This window comes from Oncorhynchus gorbuscha, linkage group LG15, assembly GCF_021184085.1.
Source record: "Oncorhynchus gorbuscha isolate QuinsamMale2020 ecotype Even-year linkage group LG15, OgorEven_v1.0, whole genome shotgun sequence".
Lineage (NCBI taxonomy): Eukaryota > Metazoa > Chordata > Actinopteri > Salmoniformes > Salmonidae > Oncorhynchus > Oncorhynchus gorbuscha.
The window spans coordinates 28,800,579-28,824,420 of NC_060187.1; the positions used below are offsets into that span (position 1 = coordinate 28,800,579).

At 45.4% G+C, this 23,842-nt stretch overlaps 1 protein-coding gene across 1 annotated transcript; it reads right to left on the reverse strand.

The window, feature by feature from the left end:
* Window positions 1-5,966: 5,966 nt before the first annotated feature.
* LOC123996514 (histone H2A deubiquitinase MYSM1-like) lies at window positions 5,967-23,594 on the reverse strand. The gene is made up of 16 exons (XM_046299909.1): window positions 23,457-23,594; window positions 16,469-16,544; window positions 16,327-16,379; window positions 16,137-16,217; window positions 15,929-16,013; window positions 15,759-15,857; window positions 14,946-15,640; window positions 14,739-14,869; window positions 14,506-14,606; window positions 10,959-11,116; window positions 10,741-10,846; window positions 10,533-10,607; window positions 7,747-7,935; window positions 7,499-7,628; window positions 7,228-7,391; window positions 5,967-7,064 (listed from the first exon to the last, which is right to left on the reverse strand). The coding sequence occupies exons 1-16, from the start codon at window positions 23,510-23,512 to the stop codon at window positions 6,729-6,731; spliced, it is 2,535 nt and encodes an 844-aa protein (XP_046155865.1). The 5' UTR covers window positions 23,513-23,594; the 3' UTR covers window positions 5,967-6,728.
* Window positions 23,595-23,842: the final 248 nt, after the last annotated feature.

Genomic DNA, 23,842 nt, shown 5'->3' on the forward strand with positions numbered 1-23,842 from the left:
GCGGTTTATTATCTATGCATAGTCACTTTACCCCTACCTACCTCGATTAACCTGTACCCCCTCACATTGACTCAGTACCCCCTGTATATGGCCTTGTTATTTTATTTGGTTACTTAAAATGTTTTACTTTAGTTTATTTACTAAATATTTTCTTAACTCTATTTTCTGAACTGCATTGTTGGTTTAGGGTTTGTAAGTAAGCATACACAGTGTCGAGACACAGAGCCAGCCAGCCAGCCAGACAGACAGACAGACAGACAGACAGACAGACAGACAGACAGACAGACAGACAGACAGACAGACAGACAGACAGACAGACAGACAGACAGACAGACAGACAGACAGACAGAGACAGAGACAGACAGACAGACAGAGGCCTGGGTGTATACACAGTGTCCCATCACTAGAGACAGACAGACAAAGGCCTGGGTGTATACACAGTGTCCCATCACTAGAGACAGACAGACAAAGGCCTGGGTGTATACACAGTGTCCCATCACTAGAGACAGACAGACAAAGGCCTGGGTGTATACACAGTGTCCCATCACTAGAGACAGACAGACAGAGGCCTGGGTGTATACACAGTGTCCCATCACTAGAGACAGACAGACAAAGGCCTGGGTGTATACACAGTGTCCCATCACTAGAGACAGACAGACAAAGGCCTGGGTGTATACACAGTGTCCCATCACTAGAGACAGACAGACAAAGGCCTGGGTGTATACACAGTGTCCCATCACTAGAGACAGACAGACAAAGGCCTGGGTGTATACACAGTGTCCCATCACTAGAGACAGACAGACAAAGGCCTGGGTGTATACACAGTGTCCCATCACTAGAGACAGACAGACAAAGGCCTGGGTGTATACACAGTGTCCCATCACTAGAGACAGACAGACAAAGGCCTGGGTGTATACACAGTGTCCCATCACTAGAGACAGACAGACAAAGTATACACAGTGTCCCATCAAGGCCTGGGTGTTTACACAGTGTCCCATCACTAGAGACAGACAGACAAAGGCCTGGGTGTATACACAGTGTCCCATCACTAGAGACAGACAGACAAAGGCCTGGGTGTATACACAGTGTCCCATCACTAGAGACAGACAGACAAAGGCCTGGGTGTATACACAGTGTCCCATCACTAGAGACAGACAGACAAAGGCCTGGGTGTATACAGTGTCCCATCACTAGAGACAGACAGACAAAGGCCTGGGTGTATACACAGTGTCCCATCACTAGAGACAGACAGACAAAGGCCTGGGTGTATACACAGTGTCCCATCACTAGAGACAGACAGACAAAGGCCTGGGTGTATACACAGTGTCCCATCACTAGAGACAGACAGACAAAGGCCTGGGTGTATACACAGTGTCCCATCACTGAGTGGGCCATCTAATGTCCAAGGATAAAGGGTGAGCTGATGAACGTCTACTACAACCTCTAACATCCCAGTGAACATAAACACTGTACCATTTTGAAGGAGAGAGGCAGGTATCATACAAACAACTTAACTTTTGCTGTAGCTGAAGTGATCCACCTTTATCCTACTGTTTTGAATTGATCTGGACTGGGAATAAAACAAACACGTGTCACACACACACACACACACACACACACACACACACACACACACACACACACACACACACACACACACACACACACACACACACACACACACACACACACACACACACACACACACACACACACACGCAGTACAAAGGTGTTGACGGTAGGGGTCGTCACATGGACACTCCATGGAAGAGATGAGACCTTTGGGATGCCTTTGTTAGTCAAAGCCTATGGGGAAATGAATGTTTTTTGTTGATAAATGCCAAAAGTAATGTCTGTGGTAAACACAGGAGATATTATACATTTTATTCTATGAGATAATCTTCATCAGCTAACATCACTTTTGTGAATTTTGAGACAGGGACACTAAAAACACCACGTAGTACTACTGGAGACAGGGACACCAGAAACCCCATGTAGTACTACTGGAGACAGGGACACTAAAAACACCACGTAGTACTACTGGAGACAGGGACACCAGAAACCCCATGTAGTACTACTAGAGACGGGGACACCAGAAACCCCATGTAGTACTACTGGAGACGGGGACACTAAAAACACCACGTAGTACTACTGGAGACAGGGACACCAGAAACCCCATGTAGTACTACTGGAGACGGGGACACTAAAAACACCACGTAGTACTACTGGAGACAGGGACACCAGAAACCCCATGTAGTACTACTGGAGACAGGGACACTAAAAACCCCACGTAGTACTACTGGAGACAGGGACACCAGAAACCCCATGTAGTACTACTGGAGACGGGGACACTAAAAACACCATTTAGTACTACTGGAGACGGGGACAACAAAAACACCATGCAGTACTACTGGAGACAGGGACACCAAAATCACCATGCAGTACTACTGGAGACAGGGACACCAAAATCACCATGCAGTACTACTGGAGACGGGGACACAAAAAACATCATGTAGTACTACTGGACACGGGGACACTAAAAACACCATGCAGTACTACTGGAGACAGGGACACCAAAAACACCATGTAGTACTACTGGAGACGGGGACACTAAAAACACCATGCAGTACTACTGGAGACGGGGACACTAAAAACATCATGTAGTACTACTGGAGACAGTGACACCAAAATCACATTACATTTACATTTAAGTCATTTAGCAGACGCTCTTATCCAGAGCGACTTACAAATTGGTGCAGTCGGGGACACTAAAAACACCATGCAGTACTACTAGAGACGGGGACACTAAAAACACCATGCAGTACTACTAGAGACGGGGACACCAGAAACACCATGCAGTACTACTAGAGACTGGGACACCAGAAACACCATGCAGTACTACTAGAGACGGGGACACCAGAAACACCATGTAGTACTACTGGAGACGGGGACACCAGAAACACCATGCAGTACTACTAGAGACGGGGACACCAGAAACACCATGTAGTACTACTGGAGACGGGGACACCAGAAACACCATGTAGTACTACTAGAGACGGGGACACCAGAAACACCATGTAATACTACTAGAGACGGGGACACCAGAAACACCATGTAATACTACTAGAGACGGGGACACCAGAAACATCATGCAGTACTACTGGAGACGGGGACACCAGAAACACCATGTAATACTACTAGAGACGGGGACACCAGAAACATGTAGTACTACTGGAGACGGGGACACCAGAAACACCATGCAGTACTACTAGAGACGGGGACACCAGAAACACCATGTAGTACTACTGGAGACGGGGACACCAGAAACACCATGTAGTACTACTAGAGACGGGGACACCAGAAACACCATGCAGTACTACTAGAGACGGGGACACCAGAAACACCATGTAGTACTACTGGAGACGGGGACACCAGAAACACCATGTAGTACTACTAGAGACGGGGACACCAGAAACACCATGTAATACTACTAGAGACGGGGACACCAGAAACACCATGCAGTACTACTAGAGACGGGGACACCAGAAACACCATGTAGTACTACTGGAGACGGGGACACCAGAAACACCATGCAGTACTACTAGAGACGGGGACACCAGAAACACCATGTAGTACTACTGGAGACGGGGACACTACAAACACCATGCAGTACTACTAGAGACGGGGACACCAGAAACACCATGCAGTACTACTAGAGACGGGGACACCAGAAACATCGTGCAGTACTACTAGAGACGGGGACACCAGAAACACCATGCAGTACTACTAGAGACGGGGACGCCAGAAACACCATGTAGTACTACTGGAGACGGGGACACCAGAAACACCATGCAGTACTACTAGAGACGGGGACACTAAAAACACCATGCAGTACTACTAGAGACGGGGACACTAAAAAAACCATGCAGTACTACTAGAGACGGGGACACCAGAAACACCATGTAGTACTACTGGAGACGGGGACACTAAAAAAACCATGCAGTACTACTAGAGACGGGGACACCAGAAACACTACTGGAGACGGGGACACTAAAAACACCATGCAGTACTACTGGAGACGGGGACACTAAAAACACCATGCAGTACTACTGGAGACGGGGACACCAGAAACACCATGTAATACTACTAGAGACGGGGACACCAGAAACACCATGTAGTACTACTGGAGACGGGGACACTAAAAAAACCATGCAGTACTACTAGAGACGGGGACACCAGAAACACCATGTAGTACTACTGGAGACGGGGACACTAAAAAAACCATGCAGTACTACTAGAGACGGGGACACCAGAAACACCATGTAGTACTACTGGAGACGGGGACACTAAAAACACCATGCAGTACTACTGGAGACGGGGACACTAAAAACACCATGCAGTACTACTGGAGACGGGGACACTAAAAACAGCAGGCCTGACGCGGATGGCGGTTACTCTTGTGCAGGTCATAAAGTCTTATTTTGAACTGTTCATTCAAGACACCATCAGAAAATCATTCTGGACGGCACTAATTTGGAGGGAAGGCGTGAGATGGAAGGAGATGTACCAAACTCATTTACATGCATACTTTGGGGTTCTTATCATTGCTGGTGTTTTTAGATCCAATGGGGAATTCACAGAATCCCTGTGGGATGCAGAAACTGGCTGAGAACTTTTCCGTGCAACAATGTCTCTGGGAAAATTCCACATTCTTTCCAGGATTATCCGCTTCGATAACCGAGACACCAGACCAGCTCGGCAGCAGAGAGAAGCGAGCTGCAATCAGGTCCGTGTGGAACAAGTGGGTGGACCGCCTTCCCCTGTACTACAACCATGGGCCCAATGTTACTGTCGACGAGCAGCTTAAGCCATTTAGGGGCCGCTGCCCCTTCAGGCAGTACATACCAACTAGACCCGCAAAATATGGAATAAAGGTTGGGCTGCCTGTGATGCTGCTTCATCATGTGTGGAACTTGCAGGTGTATACGGGGAAGCCAGATGGAGGAGTCCCTGAGAACTAAGGGATGGAGGTTGTCCTGGGCGTGATAGAGACTCCGTGGCCACAACATCACATGTAATTACTTTTTTTTACATAGCACAAGCTGGGATAGGAGCTCCTCAAGAGGAAGCTGACAATGGTAGGAAGTATGGGGAAAAAACAAGCCACCTCAGCAGTTGAATACACGGAACAGGCCAATCAATTCCTCTAAATTTGTGTTGACAGCCGACACATCCCTAGTGTCCTATGTGCCAAAGAAAGGCAAAAATGTGGTACTCATGAGTACGCTGCATAGGGATGGGAGAATCTGGGGCCAGGAACATCAAAAAGCAGAAATTATATTGGATTACAATGACACAAAAGGAGGGGTGGACAATTTAGACAAGCTGGTGACTGGCTACAGCTGCAGAAGAATAACATTACACTGGTCACTTGTGATATTCTTCAACATCTTGGACATCTCAGCGTACAACGCGTTTGTCATCTGGATGGCGTTGAACCCAGATTGGAACAGAGATACTCCAGAGGAGACAGCTCTTTCTCGAGGAGCTGGGCAAGGTATTGATAAGACCTCAAATTTAGAGGTGGAAACATATTCCAAGAACCCCAGCTTCTACAGCCATCGTGAGGTGGATGCTGGTGCACCATCCGCCCGACCCACAGAACCAACCACTCCAATACCAGAAGTGTGAGTGATGTTGCATGTGTGTGTGGGTCTGACTCTCCTACCTTGGCCTGCTGTAACTATATATGTGAGTGAGTGAGATGTTAGTCATTTTCTAGACTGCAGACGATAGCAACAAGGAGGACTGGAAGACACATTACACATGTAAAAACTGTCCCTCGTGTGGTGTGTAGACCGGACTTCATTTGTGTTCAATTGGGCTCTTAACGTTTCTGTAAAATGTGTCCTTCCAATTTGTTCAGTTCAAAGCCATAAACATCAATAGTGATGAAAACCACCCGGTTTCATTTATATTTGCTCAAGATAAACATGATTTATTTCACCCATGTCGTGATCATTTATTTTGGTTAAAAAAACAACAAAAACATTTTTATTGATAAATGTGATCTAGCAGAGGTAAATGGCAAATATTAACCATGTATGCTGTCTATATTAACCATGTATGTCTATATTAACCATGTATGCTGTCTATATTAACCATGTATGCTGTCTATATTAACCATGTATGCTGTCTATATTAACCATGTATGCTGTCTATATTGCTTGTTACTAATTTAAGTCAACATCTAAGTAGTAAGTATTTTTACATAAATTGTTATGGCTGAATTGTTTTAAAAACCCAGTAATGTTGTGGGTCCATCAGACCGGTGAACATTGGGTGAATAATCAAAACATGAACACCACACAAGGGGTTAAAAGGGCAATCTGGAGGTTCATTCATTTTTGGAACGATAAATGATTTATATGTTCCCGATTGATTCTTGAACTGTTGTATCCCATCAGAACCCAAAATATACACTTGTTTTACTACAATGTTTTTAAACAAACACTATATAGCTCCAAAACATGGTTGAAACAATCATTTTTATATCATGGATGGTCAGTCCTTGCATCTATAGCTGTCTGTGAGGGGTTACATATCTCCAGCCCCATCCTCCAGCTTTTTACCCAAACAGGGGAAAACGCTTTGTTATTGTTTCAACTGCATTACAAACTGGATATATAGAGAAATCTATTAGATTCAGAATAGATAATCATGACCAGTTAACAACACAGAATCAAACTGCATTGGATGTAAGTTCTAGCTTGGTTAGTGGTTTCTATATTAGGCGTTTCTATACTATCAATGGGTGAGACCGATTCATTCTCCCAGTTTTCCTTTGTTCCTGTGTCATCTGTTCCTCTGATGTTGATTGGCTGAGTGAAGGGGAAGGCATGGGTGTTGTTTGGATCTGAGGAGTCAGCGGTTTCGCCCTCATCCTCGCCCCTTGGTTTCTCAGCAACAAAGTGTGACAGGAACAGAGTGTGGATCTGGGAGAGGAAGTGGTCTCCCTCCTCCTCTAGCAGGGGCTCCAGATACCTCCCCAATGACGACATCATCTAGATAGAGAGAGGGTGTGACAGGGAGGAGAAAGAGAGCAAGATGTTGAGAGATGGAAGTGAGGCAGGGATGATAAAGAAAATAAAAAACTCAGACAGCAGAGAGGGGTGACACAGCAATATGAAACAGGGTAAGAGAGTGAAGAGACACAAGGTGACCTACCTTCTCCAGACAGGTGAGATGAGAGTCCCTGCGGAACGGCCTGTCCATCTGGACACTGCCGTGGGCGTGTTTATACTTGTGGATAATCCACTCTGCCCTCCTCATCAGCTGGCTCCAGTCAGGCTGCTGCTGTGAACACTGGTAGTCAAACCTGTAGGGCAGCTCTGAGACAGAAGGAGAGAGGTAGAGGATAAATATGCACACTCAAACTATTTTTCTACCAAGTTGATTAGAGGTTGTGAAAGGGGTCATGTTAAGAGGTGTGTCATACTCTGTGGTCCTGGTCCTTGGTCCTCTCTGACCATCAGGCAGGTGGTTTGGGAGCGGGGGGAGGGGTTAGCAGGGTCAAACGGACTCACAATCATCCCAATAAACGGGGCTCCGCCTCGAGAGAAATAACTCTGAGAGAAAGAGAGAGTCAGAACACAGTTTTTCTCTCACACACACACACACACACACACACACACACACACACACACACACACACGCACGCACGCACGCACACACGCACACACGCACCTGGAACTGGTCCTGTGTGTGTATATCCCGTATAGAGGGGTTTGGGTGGAAGGTGGGGTGAGAGTGGTACCATCCCACTACAGCCAAGCCCAGGCTAGACAACAGCTCACAGGCCTGAGTCTGAGACAAAGGGTCCATCTCACACTGCAGACCTGTACTCACACTGTTACACGGCTCCGCTGCAACAATCTAGCACATAGACGACACACACACAGTGCATTTGGAAATTATTCAGACACCTTGAATTTTTCCACATTTTGTTACGTTACAGCCTTATTCTAAAATGTATTAAATTGTTTTTGTCCTTACCAATTTACACTCAATACACCATAATGACAAAGCAAAAACAGGTTTTAAGATATGTTCGCAAATAAGACAAATGAAATAACTTTTAAACATAAATATTCAGACCCTTTACTCAGTACTTTGTTGAAGCACCTTTGGCAGCAATTACAGCCTCGGGTATTCTTGGGTATGACGCTACAAACTTGGCACACCTGTATTTAGGCAGTTCCTCCCATTCTTCTCTGCAGATCCTCTCAAGCTCTGTAAGGTTGGATTGGGAGCGTTGCTGCACAGCCATTTTCAGTTAATTCCGGAGATGATCGATCGGGTTCAAGTCTGGGCGCTGGCTAGACCACTCAAGGACATTCAGAGACTTGTCCCAAAGCCACTCCTGCGTTGTCTTGGCTGTGTGCTTAGGGTCGTTTTCCTGTTGGAAGGTGAACCTTCACCCCAGTCTGAGGTGCTGAGCACTCTGGGGCAGGTTTTCAAAAAGGATCTCTCCGTACTTTGCTCCGTTCATCTTTCCCTTGATCCTGAGTAGTCTCCCAGTCCCTGGCGCTGAAAAACATCCCCACAGCATGATGCCGCCACCACCATGCTTTACCGTAGGGATGGTATTGGCCAGGTGATAAGCGGTGCCAGGTTTCCTCCAGACGTGACGCTTGGCATTCAGGCCAAAGAGTTCAATCTTGGTTTCATCAGACAAGAGAATCTTGTTTCTCATGGTCAGAGTCCTTTAAGTGCATTTTGGCAAACTCCAAGTTGGCTGTCAAGTGCCTTTTACTGAGGAGTGGCTTCCATCTGGCCACTACCATAAAGGCCTGATTGGTGGAGTGCTGCAGAGATGATTGTCCTTCTGGAAGGTTCTCCCATCTGCACAGAGAAACTCCGGATCTCTGTCAGAGTGACAGAGTTATTAGTCACCTCCCTGACCAAAGCCTGTCTCCCCTGATTGCTCAGTTTGACCGAGCGGCCAGCTCTAGGAAGAGTCTTGGTGGTTCCAAACTTCCTCCATTTAAGAATGATGAAGGCCACTGTGTTCTGCGGGACCTTCAATTCTGCAGACATTCTTTGGTACCCTTCCCCAGACCTGTGCCTTGACACAATCCTGTCTCGGAGCTCTATGGACAATTCCTTCAACCTCATGGCTTGGTTTTTCCTCTAACATGCACTGTCAACTGTTGAACCTTCAGGTGTGTGCCTTTCCAAATCGTGTCCAATCAATTGAATTTACCACAGGTGGACTCCAATCAAATTGTAGAAACATCTCAAGTATGATCAATGGAAACAGGATGCACCTGTGCTCAATTTCAAATCTCATAGCAAAGGGTCTGAATACTTATGTAAATAAGATATATAAACACACACATACATACCACACACAGTTGAAATCGGAAGTTTACATACACTTAGGTTGGAGTCATTAAAACTCATTTTTCAATCACTCCACGTGGGGACAAAGATCATAGTTTTTGGAGAAACGTCCTCTGGTCTGATGAAACAAAAATAAAACTGTTTGGCATAATGACCATCGTTATGTTTGGAGGAAAAGGGGGGATGCTTGCAAGCCGAAGAACACCATCCCAACTGGCAAGCACGGGGGTGGAAGCATCATGTTGTGGGGGTGCGTTGCTGCAGGAGGGACTGGTGCACTTCACAAAATAGATGGCATCATGAGGAGGAATATTATGTGGATATATTGAAGCAACATCTCAAGACATCAGTCAGGAAGTTAAAGCTTGGTCGCAAATGGGTCTTCCAAATGGACACTGACCCCAAGCATACTTCCAAAGTTGTGGCAAAATGGCTTAAGGACAACAAAGTCAAGGTATTGGAGTGGCCATCTCAAAGCCCTGACCTCAAACCTATAGAAAATTTGTTGGCAGAACTGAAAAGCGCGTGCGAGCAGTAAGGCCTACAAACCTGACTCAGTTACACCAGCTGTCAGGAGGAATGGGCCAAAATTCACCCAACTTATTGTGGGAAGCTTGTGGAAGGCTACCCGAAACATTTGACCCAAGTTAAACAATTTAAAGGCAATGCTACCAAATACTAATTAAGTGTATGTAAACTTCTGACCCACTGGGAATGTAATGAAATAAATAAAAGCTGAAATAATTCTCTCTACTATTATTCTGACATTTCACATTCTAAAAATAAAAGTGGTGATCCTACCTGACCTAATACAGGGAATTCTTTACTAGGATTAAATGTCAGGAATTGTGAAAAACCTTATGAAACTTCAGACTTCAACTGTATATACACATTTGCAAACATTTCTAAAAACCTGTTTTCACTTTGTCATTATGCAGTATTTTGTGTAGATTGAGGATTATTATTATTTGTTAATCCATTTTAGAATAAGGCTGTAACATAACAAAATGTGGAAAAAGTCAAGGGGTCCGAATACTGTCCGAATGCACTGTAGATACACACAGGATAGACTAGTGTAATTAGCATTTTCTTTATCAACCATCATCATCATGAGGTGGTCGTCTCACCTTCAGGACATTGTCTTCCTCGCTGTAGGATCCTCCCAGTAGCCCGATGACTTCACCCATCGACACATGGGCATGCTGGGTAAAAATACAAAACACAAAGACACTGAGCCTGAAGACCTTGGTAAACAACCCACATTGATAGCTCTGTCTGTGTGTTCATGTGTGAACATTGTTGCTTTATTAAATATGTGTAGATGTGTGTACCTACCATGTCCATGATGAGGAGAGCCTCGGCACACACTATCACCTGAAAGGGCTCCTGCCTTTCCTTTCCAAACACACGACACGGAATCAGCTGGAACGGATCCAGCAACCTGATAATGGAGAAAGATACTTTTAGTGCATGTAATGTACAGTACACATTTCTAAGGATTCAGTGTTGACAACACACACAGACATTATTGGTAGTATACACCACCCACTCACCCTCTGTGCCTGGAGACCTTACAGGGTTTATGCGGTCTCCTCATCTCTCTCCTCAGGGCTAGCTCCTCTGCACTCAGGTGCTCGTATGTCTGTCCCTCCAGGTCTTTAGCGTCACGCCAGTTCCCCCACACGTCCCTCACACGACGCTTCCTGGTTCGCTACGACACACAACAAATCAACATGTTATAGAGCTATAACAGGTCACAGACACCTCATTTTATGCACGCTTCGTCAATAACACCGAACCGTGCGTAAGGGCCCCCATCGACCCAGAGGACTGGGCAATCTCGCTCTCCGAGGCCGACATGAGTTAGGTCTTTAAATCAGGTCAACACTCAAGGCTTCACACCACAATTACTACCACCCTGTAGCACTTACATCTGTAATAATGAAGTGCTTTGAAAGGCTGGTTATGGCACACATCAACTCCATCATCCCAGACACCCTAAACCCACTCCAATGTGCATAGCGCTCAAAAGATCCATAGATGGCGCAATCACAATTGCACTCCATACGTCCCTAACCCACCTAGATAAGAGGAATACCTAAGTGAGAATACTGTTCATTGACGACAGAGCAAGGTTGAACACCACTGTCCCCTCCAAGATCGTCACCAAGCTTTGGATCCTGGGACTGAAGACCTCCCTCTGCAACTGGATCCTGGATTTCCTGACAGGCCGACACCAGGTGGTTTGGGTAGGCAACATCACCTCCATCAACACGAGGACCCCACAGGGGTGTGTGCTCAGTCCCCCCCTGCACTCCAGACTGTGTGGCCACGCACGACTCAAACACCATCATCAAGTTTGCTGACATCACAACGGTTTTAGGCCTGAGCCCCGGCGACGATGAGACCGTCTACAGGGAGGAGGTCAGTGACCTGGAAGTTTGGTGCCAGGACAACAACCTCTCCCTCAATGTCAGTAAGACCAAGGAGATGATCGTGGACTACAGGAAATGGGGGGGGGGAAGCACGCCCTCATCCACATCAACAGGGCTACAGTAGAGCGGGTCGAGAACTTCAAGATCCTGGGTGTCCAAATCACTAAGGACTGATGCACTCACACGCGCAGAGTAGTGAAGAGGGAGTGACAGCGCCTCTTCCCTCAGGGCATTGAAAAGGTGTGGCATAGGCCCTCAAAATGTAGTACAACTGCACCACTGAAAACATCTTAACCAGCTACATCACTGCTTGGTATGGCAACAGCACCGCCCTCGATCACATGGAGCTACAGAAGGTGGTGCGGACAGCCCAGTACATCATTGGGGTGCACTCCCTGCCATCCATGACCTCTTTATCAGGCAGTGTGAAAGGAAGGCCCTAAAAATGGTCAAAAACTCCCCCCATCAAGCCATAGGCTGTTCTCTCTGGTTCCTCAAGGCAAGCGGTACCGGTGCATCAAGTCTGACACCAGCAGGCTCCCGAACAGCTTCTATCCCATGAGACTGCTAAATAGCTAACAGAATGGCTACATGGACTATCTGTGTTGACCATTGTATGTTATACTGTCTCTATGCACACTCACAGGGCTCTACACATTCCAACACACATAACATGCACACACATTTATACTGACTATACAAATGCACACAAACACTCAAATAAAATATTAATTCATGCTGCTGCTCTGTTTATCAAATATCCTGATACCTAGTTACCATACCCCTTTCCATACACTACATGACCAAAAGTATGTAGACACCTGCTACTCGAACATCTCATTCCAAAATCATGGGCATTAATATGGAGTTGGTCCCCTCTTTGCTGCTATAACAGCCTCACTCTTCTGGGGGAGGCTTTCCACTAGATGGTGGAACATTGCTTGCTTCCATTCAGCCACAAGAGAATTAGTGAGATCAGGCACTAATGTTGGGCGATTAGGTCAGACTCAAAATCGGCGTTCCAATTCATCCCAAAGGTGTTCAATGGGGTTGAGGTCAGGGCTCTGTGCAGGCCAGTCAAGTTCTTCCATACCGATCTCGACAAACCATTTCTGTATGGACCTCGCTTTGTGCAAGGGGGCGTTGTCATGCTGAAACAGGAAAGGGCCTTCCCCAGACCTTTGCCACAATGTTGGAAGCATAGAATTTTCTAGACAGTCATTCTATGCTGTAGCGTTAATATTTACATGGACTGGAACTAAGGGGCCTAGCCCGAACCATGAAAAACAAACTTTAAAGTTGGCACTATGCATTGGGACAGGTAGCGTTCTACGGGCATCAGCCAAACCCAGATTCGTCCGTCAGACTGCCAGATGGTGAAGCGTGATTCATCACTCCAGAGAACGCGTTTCGCCACTGCTCCATAATCCAATGAAGGGGAACTTTACACAACTCCAGCCGACGCTTGGCATTGTGCATGGTGATCTTAGGCTTGTGTGCAGCTGCTCGGCCATGGAAACCCACTCTAGACGAACAGTTCTTGTCCTAATGTTGCTTCCAGAGGAAGTTTGAAACTCTGTAGGGAGTGATGCAACCGATTATTATGCGCTGCACGCTTCAGCACTCGCCGGCCCTGTAATGTGAGCTTGTGTGGCCTACCACGTCACGGCTGAGCAGTTGATGATCCTATACTTTTCCACTTCACAATAACAGCACTTACAGTTGACAGGCGCAGGTCTAGGAGGGCATAAATCTGACGAACAGACTTGGAAAGGTGGCATCCTAGGACGGTGCCACGTTGAAAGTCACTGAGCTCTTCAGTAAGGTCATTCTACTGCCAATGTATTCTATGGAGATAGGTGTATTAAATCGAGCACACAGCAGTCAGCAATAGGTCTGGCTGAAATAGCCGAATACACTCATTTGAAGGGGTGTCTACATAATTCTGTATATATGGTGTATCCACCTCTATCACTCCAGTATCCCTGTACACTGTAAATATATTATTGGAATTGTATATAGCTTCTTACTTTCGAGTTCTTCTGATTTACATTTTTTGTGTTTTTATTCTACCTTGTGTTACTTTTTGTGCTATACTGATTACTGCATTGCTGGGTGTGGAGCTCACATAGGACCACGTGCTGACACAGATCGATCACGGACCGGCAGCATAGAGTCGACTCTCAGGCAGGATGAAAACGCCTAAAATCGATCATAATCCTTTGCTAGTTACGGCCACTTTCACCATGATCCTTAGCGACTTGTTGGTGCCATTCAGCCCCCTTCAGCAATACGGCATGCTTCAAATTCAAATACTTCCGGCTGCATGCGCCATTGGAAGTTTTCTATTTGGATACGTGGATGACGTCAGCGCTATTACTATCTACTGGTTTTAATGTCTATGGATAGAACAGCACAATATGTACTGAAAATATTTTTCCCACACTGCCGGACGCTCCTCTCCTCCATTTCATCAACAAAACAGTAACAAATGTGCTGAGGCAAACTGCCGCTGTTTCCCTAAATGTAGATTCAATCTTTAATAAACCAAATATAAAATGACAAACCTAGGCGTTCTCTCAAAATGCTCTATTGTCTGGACCTGCTAGAGGGGTCTGGGATACAGTAGGGGGTCAGAGGTTACAGAGGTCAGGGGTTGACTCACCATGCTCTGTAGTCTTTGGGCCAGCTGGTATTCCAGAGTGTCTCGGCTCTCTCTGGGTTTAGAACGATCCACCACCCTGGGACGGTTATATACTGCCTGATCTGGAGGGGAAGAGTGGAAAGAATAGACCGGTAGATAAGACAAATCAGAACGATTTGCATAAAGAAAGATAGACTGAGAAAAAGAATGAGAGAAAGAATGAGAGAATCACACTAGTAGTGAGTCCTAGTTACCACAGTTGAAGTTGATGCCTCCTATCAGCTCCAGGTAGGTGTGTATTCTGCCGATACAGTTGACATCTCCACAGTTCTTCAGACCAGGACGCACTGACGTCTTGTTCAAGTACTTGGGCTTACTCTTCAACCTGTGACAAACAAACACAAAAAGCATGTTGAAAGTGAAACCTTAAGGTCTCTGATTGGTTGTGATTGTGTGTGTACCATTGGTCCAGCATGTAGTTCCTGATCTTCAGGTATCTCTCTGGGGTTTTGGATGGCCGTCCCTCAAAGAATTCTGGGATAGCTTGTTTCTCCTCCTCAGTGATAGTCGCCAGGTCCAGCTCCGCTTCCTGCTCAGGGGCTGTAAGCTCCTCCTCTTCAAACTCCTCACCTGCCTCTTGCCACCCAGACCCCCCTGTCTCCTCTCCAGACTCCACTGGGTCCCTCAGGGGCTCAGCAGTTCCCCCCTCACACTGTCCGCTGGGGGCCTGCTCTGCTGGGCATGCTGTGAGGGGAGATGGAGGGCTACAGTTAGGCTGCTCCTGATCTGTCTCTTCCAGCCTGGGGTGTGTCTGGTTGGGTTGCACCTGGTGGATCTCTCCATGGTTGTCCAGCTCCTCTGGCCCTCCAGGCTCATGTGTCTCAGTCCTAACTCCAGCCTGGAGGTCCTCAACATTTCCCTCAATATTTCTTTCTCCTCCACTACTTCCCTCATCGCTGAAGTCATCAGTTATGTCCACCTCCTCTTCCTCTTCATCTCCCAGTTTCTCTATCCGGACAGTGTTGGTCAGAGCTGACAGGTGGGTGGGGACAGACAGGCCAGAGGTGAACACTGTTGACCCTGCTTCTGGGACCTGGCCTAAAACCAGGGGGGCTGTAGGGGTTGCCACTGCAGTAGTATTGCACTCTGATTTAGCCTGCAGGCAGAGAGGACAGGGAGAGTGACATGGTGAAAGAAGACAGAGACTGTAGGATATCTCTAATATATCCTGGTTGGCTAAGCTGGGAGAGATGTCGACTAGAGGACAGTGTTACCTTGTGTTTGAAGTACTGTCTGGCGTAGCTCTTCACCTGTAGAATGGTCCGACTGCCTACCAGCTTGGAGATCTTAGTCCACCTACGGCCAAACTGAGCCTGGGGGTATAAAAAGTAGGGTGTCATCTGAAATCAGTGAGGAGAGGAGAGAGGAGAAGAGAGGGTCGTACCAGTCCTGTCTCAAACAGCTCCTTCTCTTGCTGAGACCAGCGAGTGGCTGTGGAGGAGCCTGAACTTGAAGGCTTGGCAGGAGACCTGGGTGAAAACACAGCAGTAACAGTATCATGTCAGAGGCAACAACACATCACAGGGGTGGGAAGTGAACGTTTTCACAAGAGGTTTAGAGCAAAACAAGGACAAATGGGACAACTGACTCACTTCTTCACTTTGGGTTTAGGCTTGCAGTTAGCCGAGTTGGCCCACACACTCTTGGACATCTCTTTACCTGTCAAATAATACCTAGAAAGGTGCTTAATAAGGACTAAAACACATATTATATGAAGAAAGGCAGACACACAAACACATCCAAATCAATCCCAGGGGTGTGTGTGGTCTATAAGAAGGATACTGTTCCTCCAGCAGCATGTTCTCTGCACTGATGGCGCTGTCTAGTCCCCATGGCTACAGGGGAGAGAGAGAGTCAACACATACAAAGACCACCACACAGTACTTCCATCATGGCATATTGATTTGGCAGCAACACCTCTTACCAAGAGTCCAGTATTGTTCTTCCATGCTGACTGCGGGTGCTGGTTCTGGAGTAGCGCTGCTCCCTCACCAAAGCCACTGACATAGAAGTGATATAGCTATTATCTCTCACTCTAGCAGGAATGTGATAATGATGTACACACCTTTTCTATTCATATACAGTCCATACACACCTTTACATATACAGTTGAAGTCAGAAGTTCACATACACTTAGGTTGGAGTATATAAAACAAATTTTTCAACCACTCCACAAAATTCATGTTAAACTATAGTTTTGGTAAGTTGGGTTAGGACATCTACTTTGTGCATGACAAGTCATTTTTCCAACAATTGTTTACAGATTATTTCACTGCATCACAATTCCAGTGGATCAGAAGTTTACAAACACTAAGATCGCCTTTAAACAGCTTTAAAAATGCCAGAAAACGATGTCATGGCTTTAGAAGCTTCTGATAGGCTAATTGACATCATTTGAGTCAATTGGAGGTGTACCTGTGGATGTATTTCAAGGCCTACATTCAACCTCAGTGCCTCTTTGCTTGACACATCATGGGAAAATCAAAAGACCTCAGAAAAAAATTGTAGAGCTCCACAGTTTGGTTCATCCCTGGGAGCAATTACCAAACGTCTGAAGGTACCACGTTCATCTGTACAAACAACAGTACACAAGTATAAACACCATGGGACCAAGCAGCCGTCATACCGCTCAGGAAGGAGATGTGTTCTGTTTCCTAGAGATGAAAAGCGAAAAGTGCAAATCGATCCCAGAACAACAGCAAAGGACCTTCTGAAGATGCTGGAGGAAACAGGTACAAAAATATCTATATCCACAGTAAAAACGAGTCCCGGGACCACCCATACGTAGAATGTATGCACACATGACTAAGTCGCTTTGGATAAAAGCGTCTGCTAAATGGCATATATTATAATCTGAAAGAAGGAAGAAGCAACTGCTCCAAAACCGCCATAAAAAAAGACCGACTACAGTTTGCAACTGCACATGGGGACAAAGATCGCACTTTTTGGAAAAATGTCCTCTGGTCTGATGAAACAAAAATAGATCTCTTTGGCCATAATGACCATTATTATGTTTGGAGGAAAAGGGGGAATGCTTGCAAGCCGAATAACACCATCCCAAATCGTGAAGCACGGTGGCAGCAGCATGTAGTGGGGGTGATTTTCTGAAGGAGGGACAGGTGCACTTGACAAAATAGATGGTGTCATGAGGCAGGAAAATTATCTGGATCTATTGAAGAAGCTTGGTCGCAAATGGGTCTTCCAAATGGACAATGACCCTAAGCATACTTCCAAAGTTGTGGCAAAATGGCTTAAGGACAACAAAGTCAAGGTATTGGAGTGACAATCACAAAGACCTGACCTCAATCCTATAGAAAATGTGTGGGCAGAACTGAAAAAGCGTGTGTGAGCAAGGAGGCCTAAAACCTGACTCAGTTACACCAGCTCTGTAAGGAGGAATGGGACAAAATTCACCCAACTTATTGTGGGAAGCTTGTGGAAGGCAATCCAAAACGTTTGACCCAAGTTAACCTCACTAGGGTAGGGAGCACTATTTTCACCTCCAGATGAAAAGCTTGCCCAAAGTAAACTGCCTGCTACTCAGGCCCAGAAGCTAGGATATGCATATAATTAGTAGATTTGGATAGAAAACACGCCAACGTTTCTAAAAAACTGTCTGAGTATAACAGAACTGAATGACAGGCGAAAACCTGAGAAAAACCCATCCAGGAAGTGGGATTTTTTATGTTTGTAGTTTCTATTGACTGCATTTACAGATTCCATTGACTTCGGACTCAAATTGCACTTCCTACGGCTTCCACTAGATGTCAGTCTTTAGAAACTGTTTCAGGCTTGTATTCTGAAAAATTAGGAAGTAAGACCACTCTGAATGAGTGGATACTGCAGTGTCCCAGGGGTTTTTCATGCGCACGACCGAGAGCTCTTTTGTCCGGTTTAAATATAATTGATTATTATGACTAAAAACAACCTGAGGATTGATTATAAACATCATTTGACATGTTTCTACGAACTAAACTGATACTTTTATGATTTTTGGTCTGCCTGTTGTGACTGCCTTTTAGCCTGTGGATTACTGAACAAAACTGAGGTTTTTGGATATAAAGAGGGACTTCATCAAACAAAACAAACATTTGAGTAAATGGGAGTCTTGTGAGTACAACCATATGAAGATCATCAAAGGTAAGTGATTCATTTTAGCACTATTTCTGACTTGTGTAACTCCTCTACTTGGCTGTTAACTGTTTGTAATGATTTGTCTGCTGGGAGCTGTTCTCAGATAATCAATCGCATGGTATGCTTTAGCCGTAAAGCCTTTTTGAAATCTGACACCGTGGTTGGATTAACAAGAAGTTCATTTTTAAACTGATGTATAACACTTGTATGTTTTATGACAGGCAATGGCAGGCTGTACAATTTCTCCTCTGGCCTTCACTATGGCCATGGAAGTCATCATCAGGGCATCGAGATGGGTGGTCGGTGGTGAGAGAACTAAGGAAGGGCTCCGTCTCCCACCTATCCGAGCATACATGGATGACATGACTACACTGACCACCACTGCAGCATGCACCAGGCGGCTACTTGCAAAACTGCAGGATAACATCAAGTGGGCACGGATGAAAATCAAGCCAAGCAAATCTCGAAGCATCTCCATAGTCAAGGGACAGCTTAAAGATGTGAGGTTCTGCATTGGAGATGACCCGATACCAACGGTGTCTGAGCAACCCATCAAGAGCCTGGGTAGATGGTACAACGAAAGCCTCCGGGATAAAGATCAAGTGCAGCAAGTAAGGCAGGACATCGCCGACGGTCTTGAGAACATCAACAAGACCCTACTGCCTGGGAGGCTAAAGCTCTGGTGCCTACAGTTTGGACTTCTCCCCCGGGTAATGTGGCCACTCACCGTCTATGAGGTCCCAATAACAACAGTGGAGAAGATGGAGCGAACCATTACCTCATACGTGAAGAAATGGCTGGGTGTCCCACGATGCCTGAGTAACATCGGCCTCTATGGCAAAGGGGTCCTTGAACTACCTCTTACAAGTCTAACGGAGGAGTACAAGTGCTCTAAAGTAAGACTTCAGATGACATTGAAGGACTCCAAAGACCAGACCATTAGCAAGGCTGCACCTCCCCTACAAACTGGACGGAAATGGACATCATCCAATGCTGTGCAGCAAGCAACATCAGCCCTGAGACACCAAGACATTGTGGGGAATATCCAGCATGGAAGAGGAGGCTTTGGCCTGGCAGCAAGCAAATCAACGTTCCATAAGGCAACAACATCTGAACGCAGGAAGCTGGTGGTCGAGGAGGTGCGAAGACAGGAGGAGACTGCAAGAAGTGCAAAGGCTGTCTCTCTTGCTAAACAAGGGCAATGGACGCGGTGGGAAGGCCTGGAGAGGAGAAAGATCAACTGGAGTGAGCTTTGGCAAATGGAGGCAAGCAACATCAGCTTCATCATAAGAGCTGTTTATGATGTGCTTCCATCACCAAAAAATCTACATCAATGGTATGGCGAGGACTCGACCTGCCCCCTCTGCCCAGCTCCAGCGACTCTCAGGCATATAATGACAGGTTGCAAGACCAGCCTCTCACAAGGCCGCTACACCTGGAGGCACAATCAGGTCCTCAAGAGCCTGGCTGCAGCACTTGAGACCAAGAGGAGTGCAACCAATTCATTACCTCCAAAAACAAGCAATCCCGTCAAAACAACAACATTCATCCGGGAGGGACAGAAAAGGCCCAAGTATCCTCCTACAAAGCCAGAAACTGGACACCTAGCTATGGCCCGGGACTGGAAGATGCTTGTCGATATTGGCCAGCAACTCATTTTTCCACCTGAGATTGCTTCTACCAACCTTAGGCCAGACATGGTACTCTGGTCCCCTTCACGAAAGGCTGTGTACATCATAGAGCTCACAGTCCCGTGGGAAAACTCTGTTGAAGAGGCCTACGAACGTAAGAAACTGCGTTACACAGAGTTGGCAGCAGACGCAACTCAGCGTGGCTGGAATGCAAAAGTCTGGCCAGTTGAAGTGGGATGCAGAGGATTCGTGGCTTCTTCCATCATCAGGTTGCTGAAAGAACTTGGAATCCATGGACAGGCTCTGCGGCAGACCGTCAGAGCAGTTTCTCAAGCAGCTGAAAGAGGTAGCCAGTGGATCTGGATCAAACGGAAGGACCCTTGCTGGGCTATAACTTCATGACCCCTCACCCCCACCTGAGAACTCAATTCAGATCCCTCCAACTTGAGGAGGGCATATGAGGTATGCGGTCAGCTGTATGGCTGGCTCAGAGAAGAGGACGCCCCTGCCTTGCACAGTCCTGTGGGACATCTTAATTGGGCATGGGACACAAGCTAAGGCTTGATCACCCTTTAGCTGGCCACCTTTGATGAGGGTGTTTAGTGATTAAAGGCCGAAACACCCACTGATTCGAAGGCACACTACTGAGGATGTGTCCCAAAAATTGACATCTTACCCCAGTCTAAGAAATAAACCTCCCATGCCACTCTGTCAACATCACGGCAAATCTCATGCGAGTGCATTCCATCTATTGGCACAATGGACAGTTTTTAACATCTCGTCCAGTGTTTTATGATTCTGAATTTTTATAATGAGTATTTCTGTTTTTGAATTTGGCGCTCCGCAATTTCACTGGATGTTGGCCAGGTGGGACGCTACCTTCCCACACCTCCTAGAGAGGTTAAACAATTTAAAGGCAATGCTACCAAATACTAATTGAGTGTATGTAAACTTCTGACCCACTGCGAATGTGATTAAATAAATAAAAGCTGAAATAAATCACTACTATTATTCTGACATTTCACATTATTAAAATAAAGTGCTGATCCTAACTGACCTAAGACAGGGAATTTTTACTAGGATTAAATGTCAGGAATTGTGAAACTGAGTTTAAATGTATTTGGCTAAGGTGTATGTAAACTTCCGACTTCAACTGTATACACAGAGTACCAGTCAAAAGTTTGGACACTTACTCATTTAAGGGTTTTTCTTTAAAAAAAAAACTACTTTCTAGATTGTAGAATAATAGTAACGACATCACAACTATGAAATAACACATATGGAATCATTTACTAACCAAAAACTGTTTAAAAAAACATTTTAGATTCTTCAAAGTAGCCACCCTTTGCCTTTGACAGCTTTGCACACTCTTGGCATTCTCTCGACCAGCTTCATGAGGTAGTCACCTGGAATGCATTTTAATTAACAAGTGTGCCTTGTCAAAAGTTAATTTGTGGAATTTCATTCCTTCTTAATGCGAATGAGCCGATCAGGTGTGTTGTGACAAGGTAGGGTTGGTGTACAGAAGATAGCCCTATTTGGTAAAAGACCAAGTCCATATTATGGCAAAAGACCAAGTCCATATTATGGCAAGAACAGCTCAAATAAGCAAAGAGAAACGACAGTCCATCATTCATTTAAGACTTGAAGGTCAGTCAATCAAGAACATTTCAAGAACTTTGAAAGTGCAGTCGCAAAAACAATCAAGCGCTATGATGAAACTGGCTCTCATGAGGACCGCCAAAGGAAAGGAAGACCCAAAGTTACCTCTGCTGCAGAGGATAAGTTCATTCGGGTTACCAGAAATTGCAGCCCAAATAAATGCTTCACAGAGTTCAAGTAACATATCTCAACCGATTATGATTTTTCAACGCCGATACCGATAATTGGAGGACCAAAAAAAGTAGATACCGATTAATCGGACGATTTGATTCATTTATATGTAATAATGACAATTACAACAATACTGAATGAACACTTATTTTAACTTAATATAATACATCAATAAAATCAATATAGCCTCCAATAAATAATGAAACGTGTTCAATTTGGTTTAAATAATGCAAAAACAAAGTGTTGGAGAAGAAAGTAAAAGTGCAATATGTGCCATGTAAGAAAGCTAACGTTTAAGATCCTTGCTCAGAACATGAGAACATATGAAAACTGGTGGTTCCTTTTAACATGGGTCTTCAATATTCCCAGGTAAGAAGTTTTAGGTTATCGTTAATATAGTATTTATAGGACTATTTCTTTTTCTACCATTTGTATTTCATATACCTTTGACTATTGGATGTTCTTATAGGCACTTTAGTATTGCCAGTGTAACAGTATAGCTTCCATCCCTCTCCTCGCCCCTACCTGGGCTCGAACCAGGAACACTTCGACAACAGCCACCCTCGAAGCAGCGTTACCCTTGCAGATCAAGGGGAATAACTACTCCAAGTCTCAAGAGTGGGTGACGTTTGAAACGATATTAGCGCACACCTCGCTAACTAGCTAGCCATTTCACATCGGTTACACCAGCCATTAGGCTCATAGACTTGAAGTCACAAACACTGTGCTTGCAAAGAGCTGCTTGCAAAACGCACGTGTAATAACTACACCCAGTTGTCAAGTCGAGAAATGTCAGACTTTCCTAGTTCCTGACTAGCACATGAACACAGCATAGATGTACTGTATTCTGTCATATTTTATGTGGACACCAGGAAAAGTAGATGCTGCTTCAGTAACAGGTTATTTTTAACCTTCAGAAAAGAAACAGCATCCCTGTTCTATCAAAAAAGAACTGCTGCAGACAGTGGAGTGGGCGTGTCATGGGTGTCAGGTTTCACGTGGCTGAGGCAGATAGATGACTGGGGCCACATCAATCTCTTTGAAATTTGTCTCTACGACGTGTTTTGGTAGTCAAAGGGAGCGACCATTACATGTTAAATTAAGTAGCTAGCTAGAATAATCTACTGATCAAGCGACTTGTTGTCATCAGCTGACGTTAGCAGCTAGTTACCGTGCTAGCCATGTCTTTTGCGTGTCCAACGGGTTCTTTTTTTATTTAACTGGCTTTGGTTCTCTGAATTGCCCAAATATCGTTTGAACGTTATATTAATTACTTTTAGCCCATCAATAAAACATTTTAAAAAACGCTCTTACCCCAATTTAGCATCATATTCGTCTCCTTCGATATCAACGTCCAGGTCGTCCGCCATGTTGGCTACAGACACATTTCAAACAACGGGCAAAGTGTACTCATTCACAACAATGACAGGATTCCTCGACATCGACACCAAGTGGTGGGAGTGTGATACAGTCACTTTTCCACATTGGGCAATGCAAGCGGTGGAGAATATATTTGCAAGGAGTGTTGAGACTCAATACTTTAAAAATATTTTGCTTTCCTAACCACTTCTCCTTCATTACCGCTGATAAATGAAACAGTGCTGTCTGCAGTCTGAAGTGGCTTCTCATTTCCTACCACTCATTTGAAGTCATAGGACACAACAGGACACCACATTCAGAAAAGTATAATTTTTTAATTT

Excerpts from the sequence above, each read along its gene's own strand:
- LOC123996514 (XM_046299909.1), bottom strand. The coding sequence starts at position 23,512 with ATGGCGGACGACCTGGACGTTGATATCGAAGGAGACGAATATGATGCT. Across the intron at positions 7,936-10,532 it reads AGGAAGACAATGTCCTGAAG|ATTGTTGCAGCGGAGCCGTG; the intron begins GTGAGACGACCA and ends TCTATGTGCTAG. Across the intron at positions 7,392-7,498 it reads CCAAGGACCAGGACCACAGA|AGCTGCCCTACAGGTTTGAC; the intron begins GTATGACACACC and ends CTTCTGTCTCAG.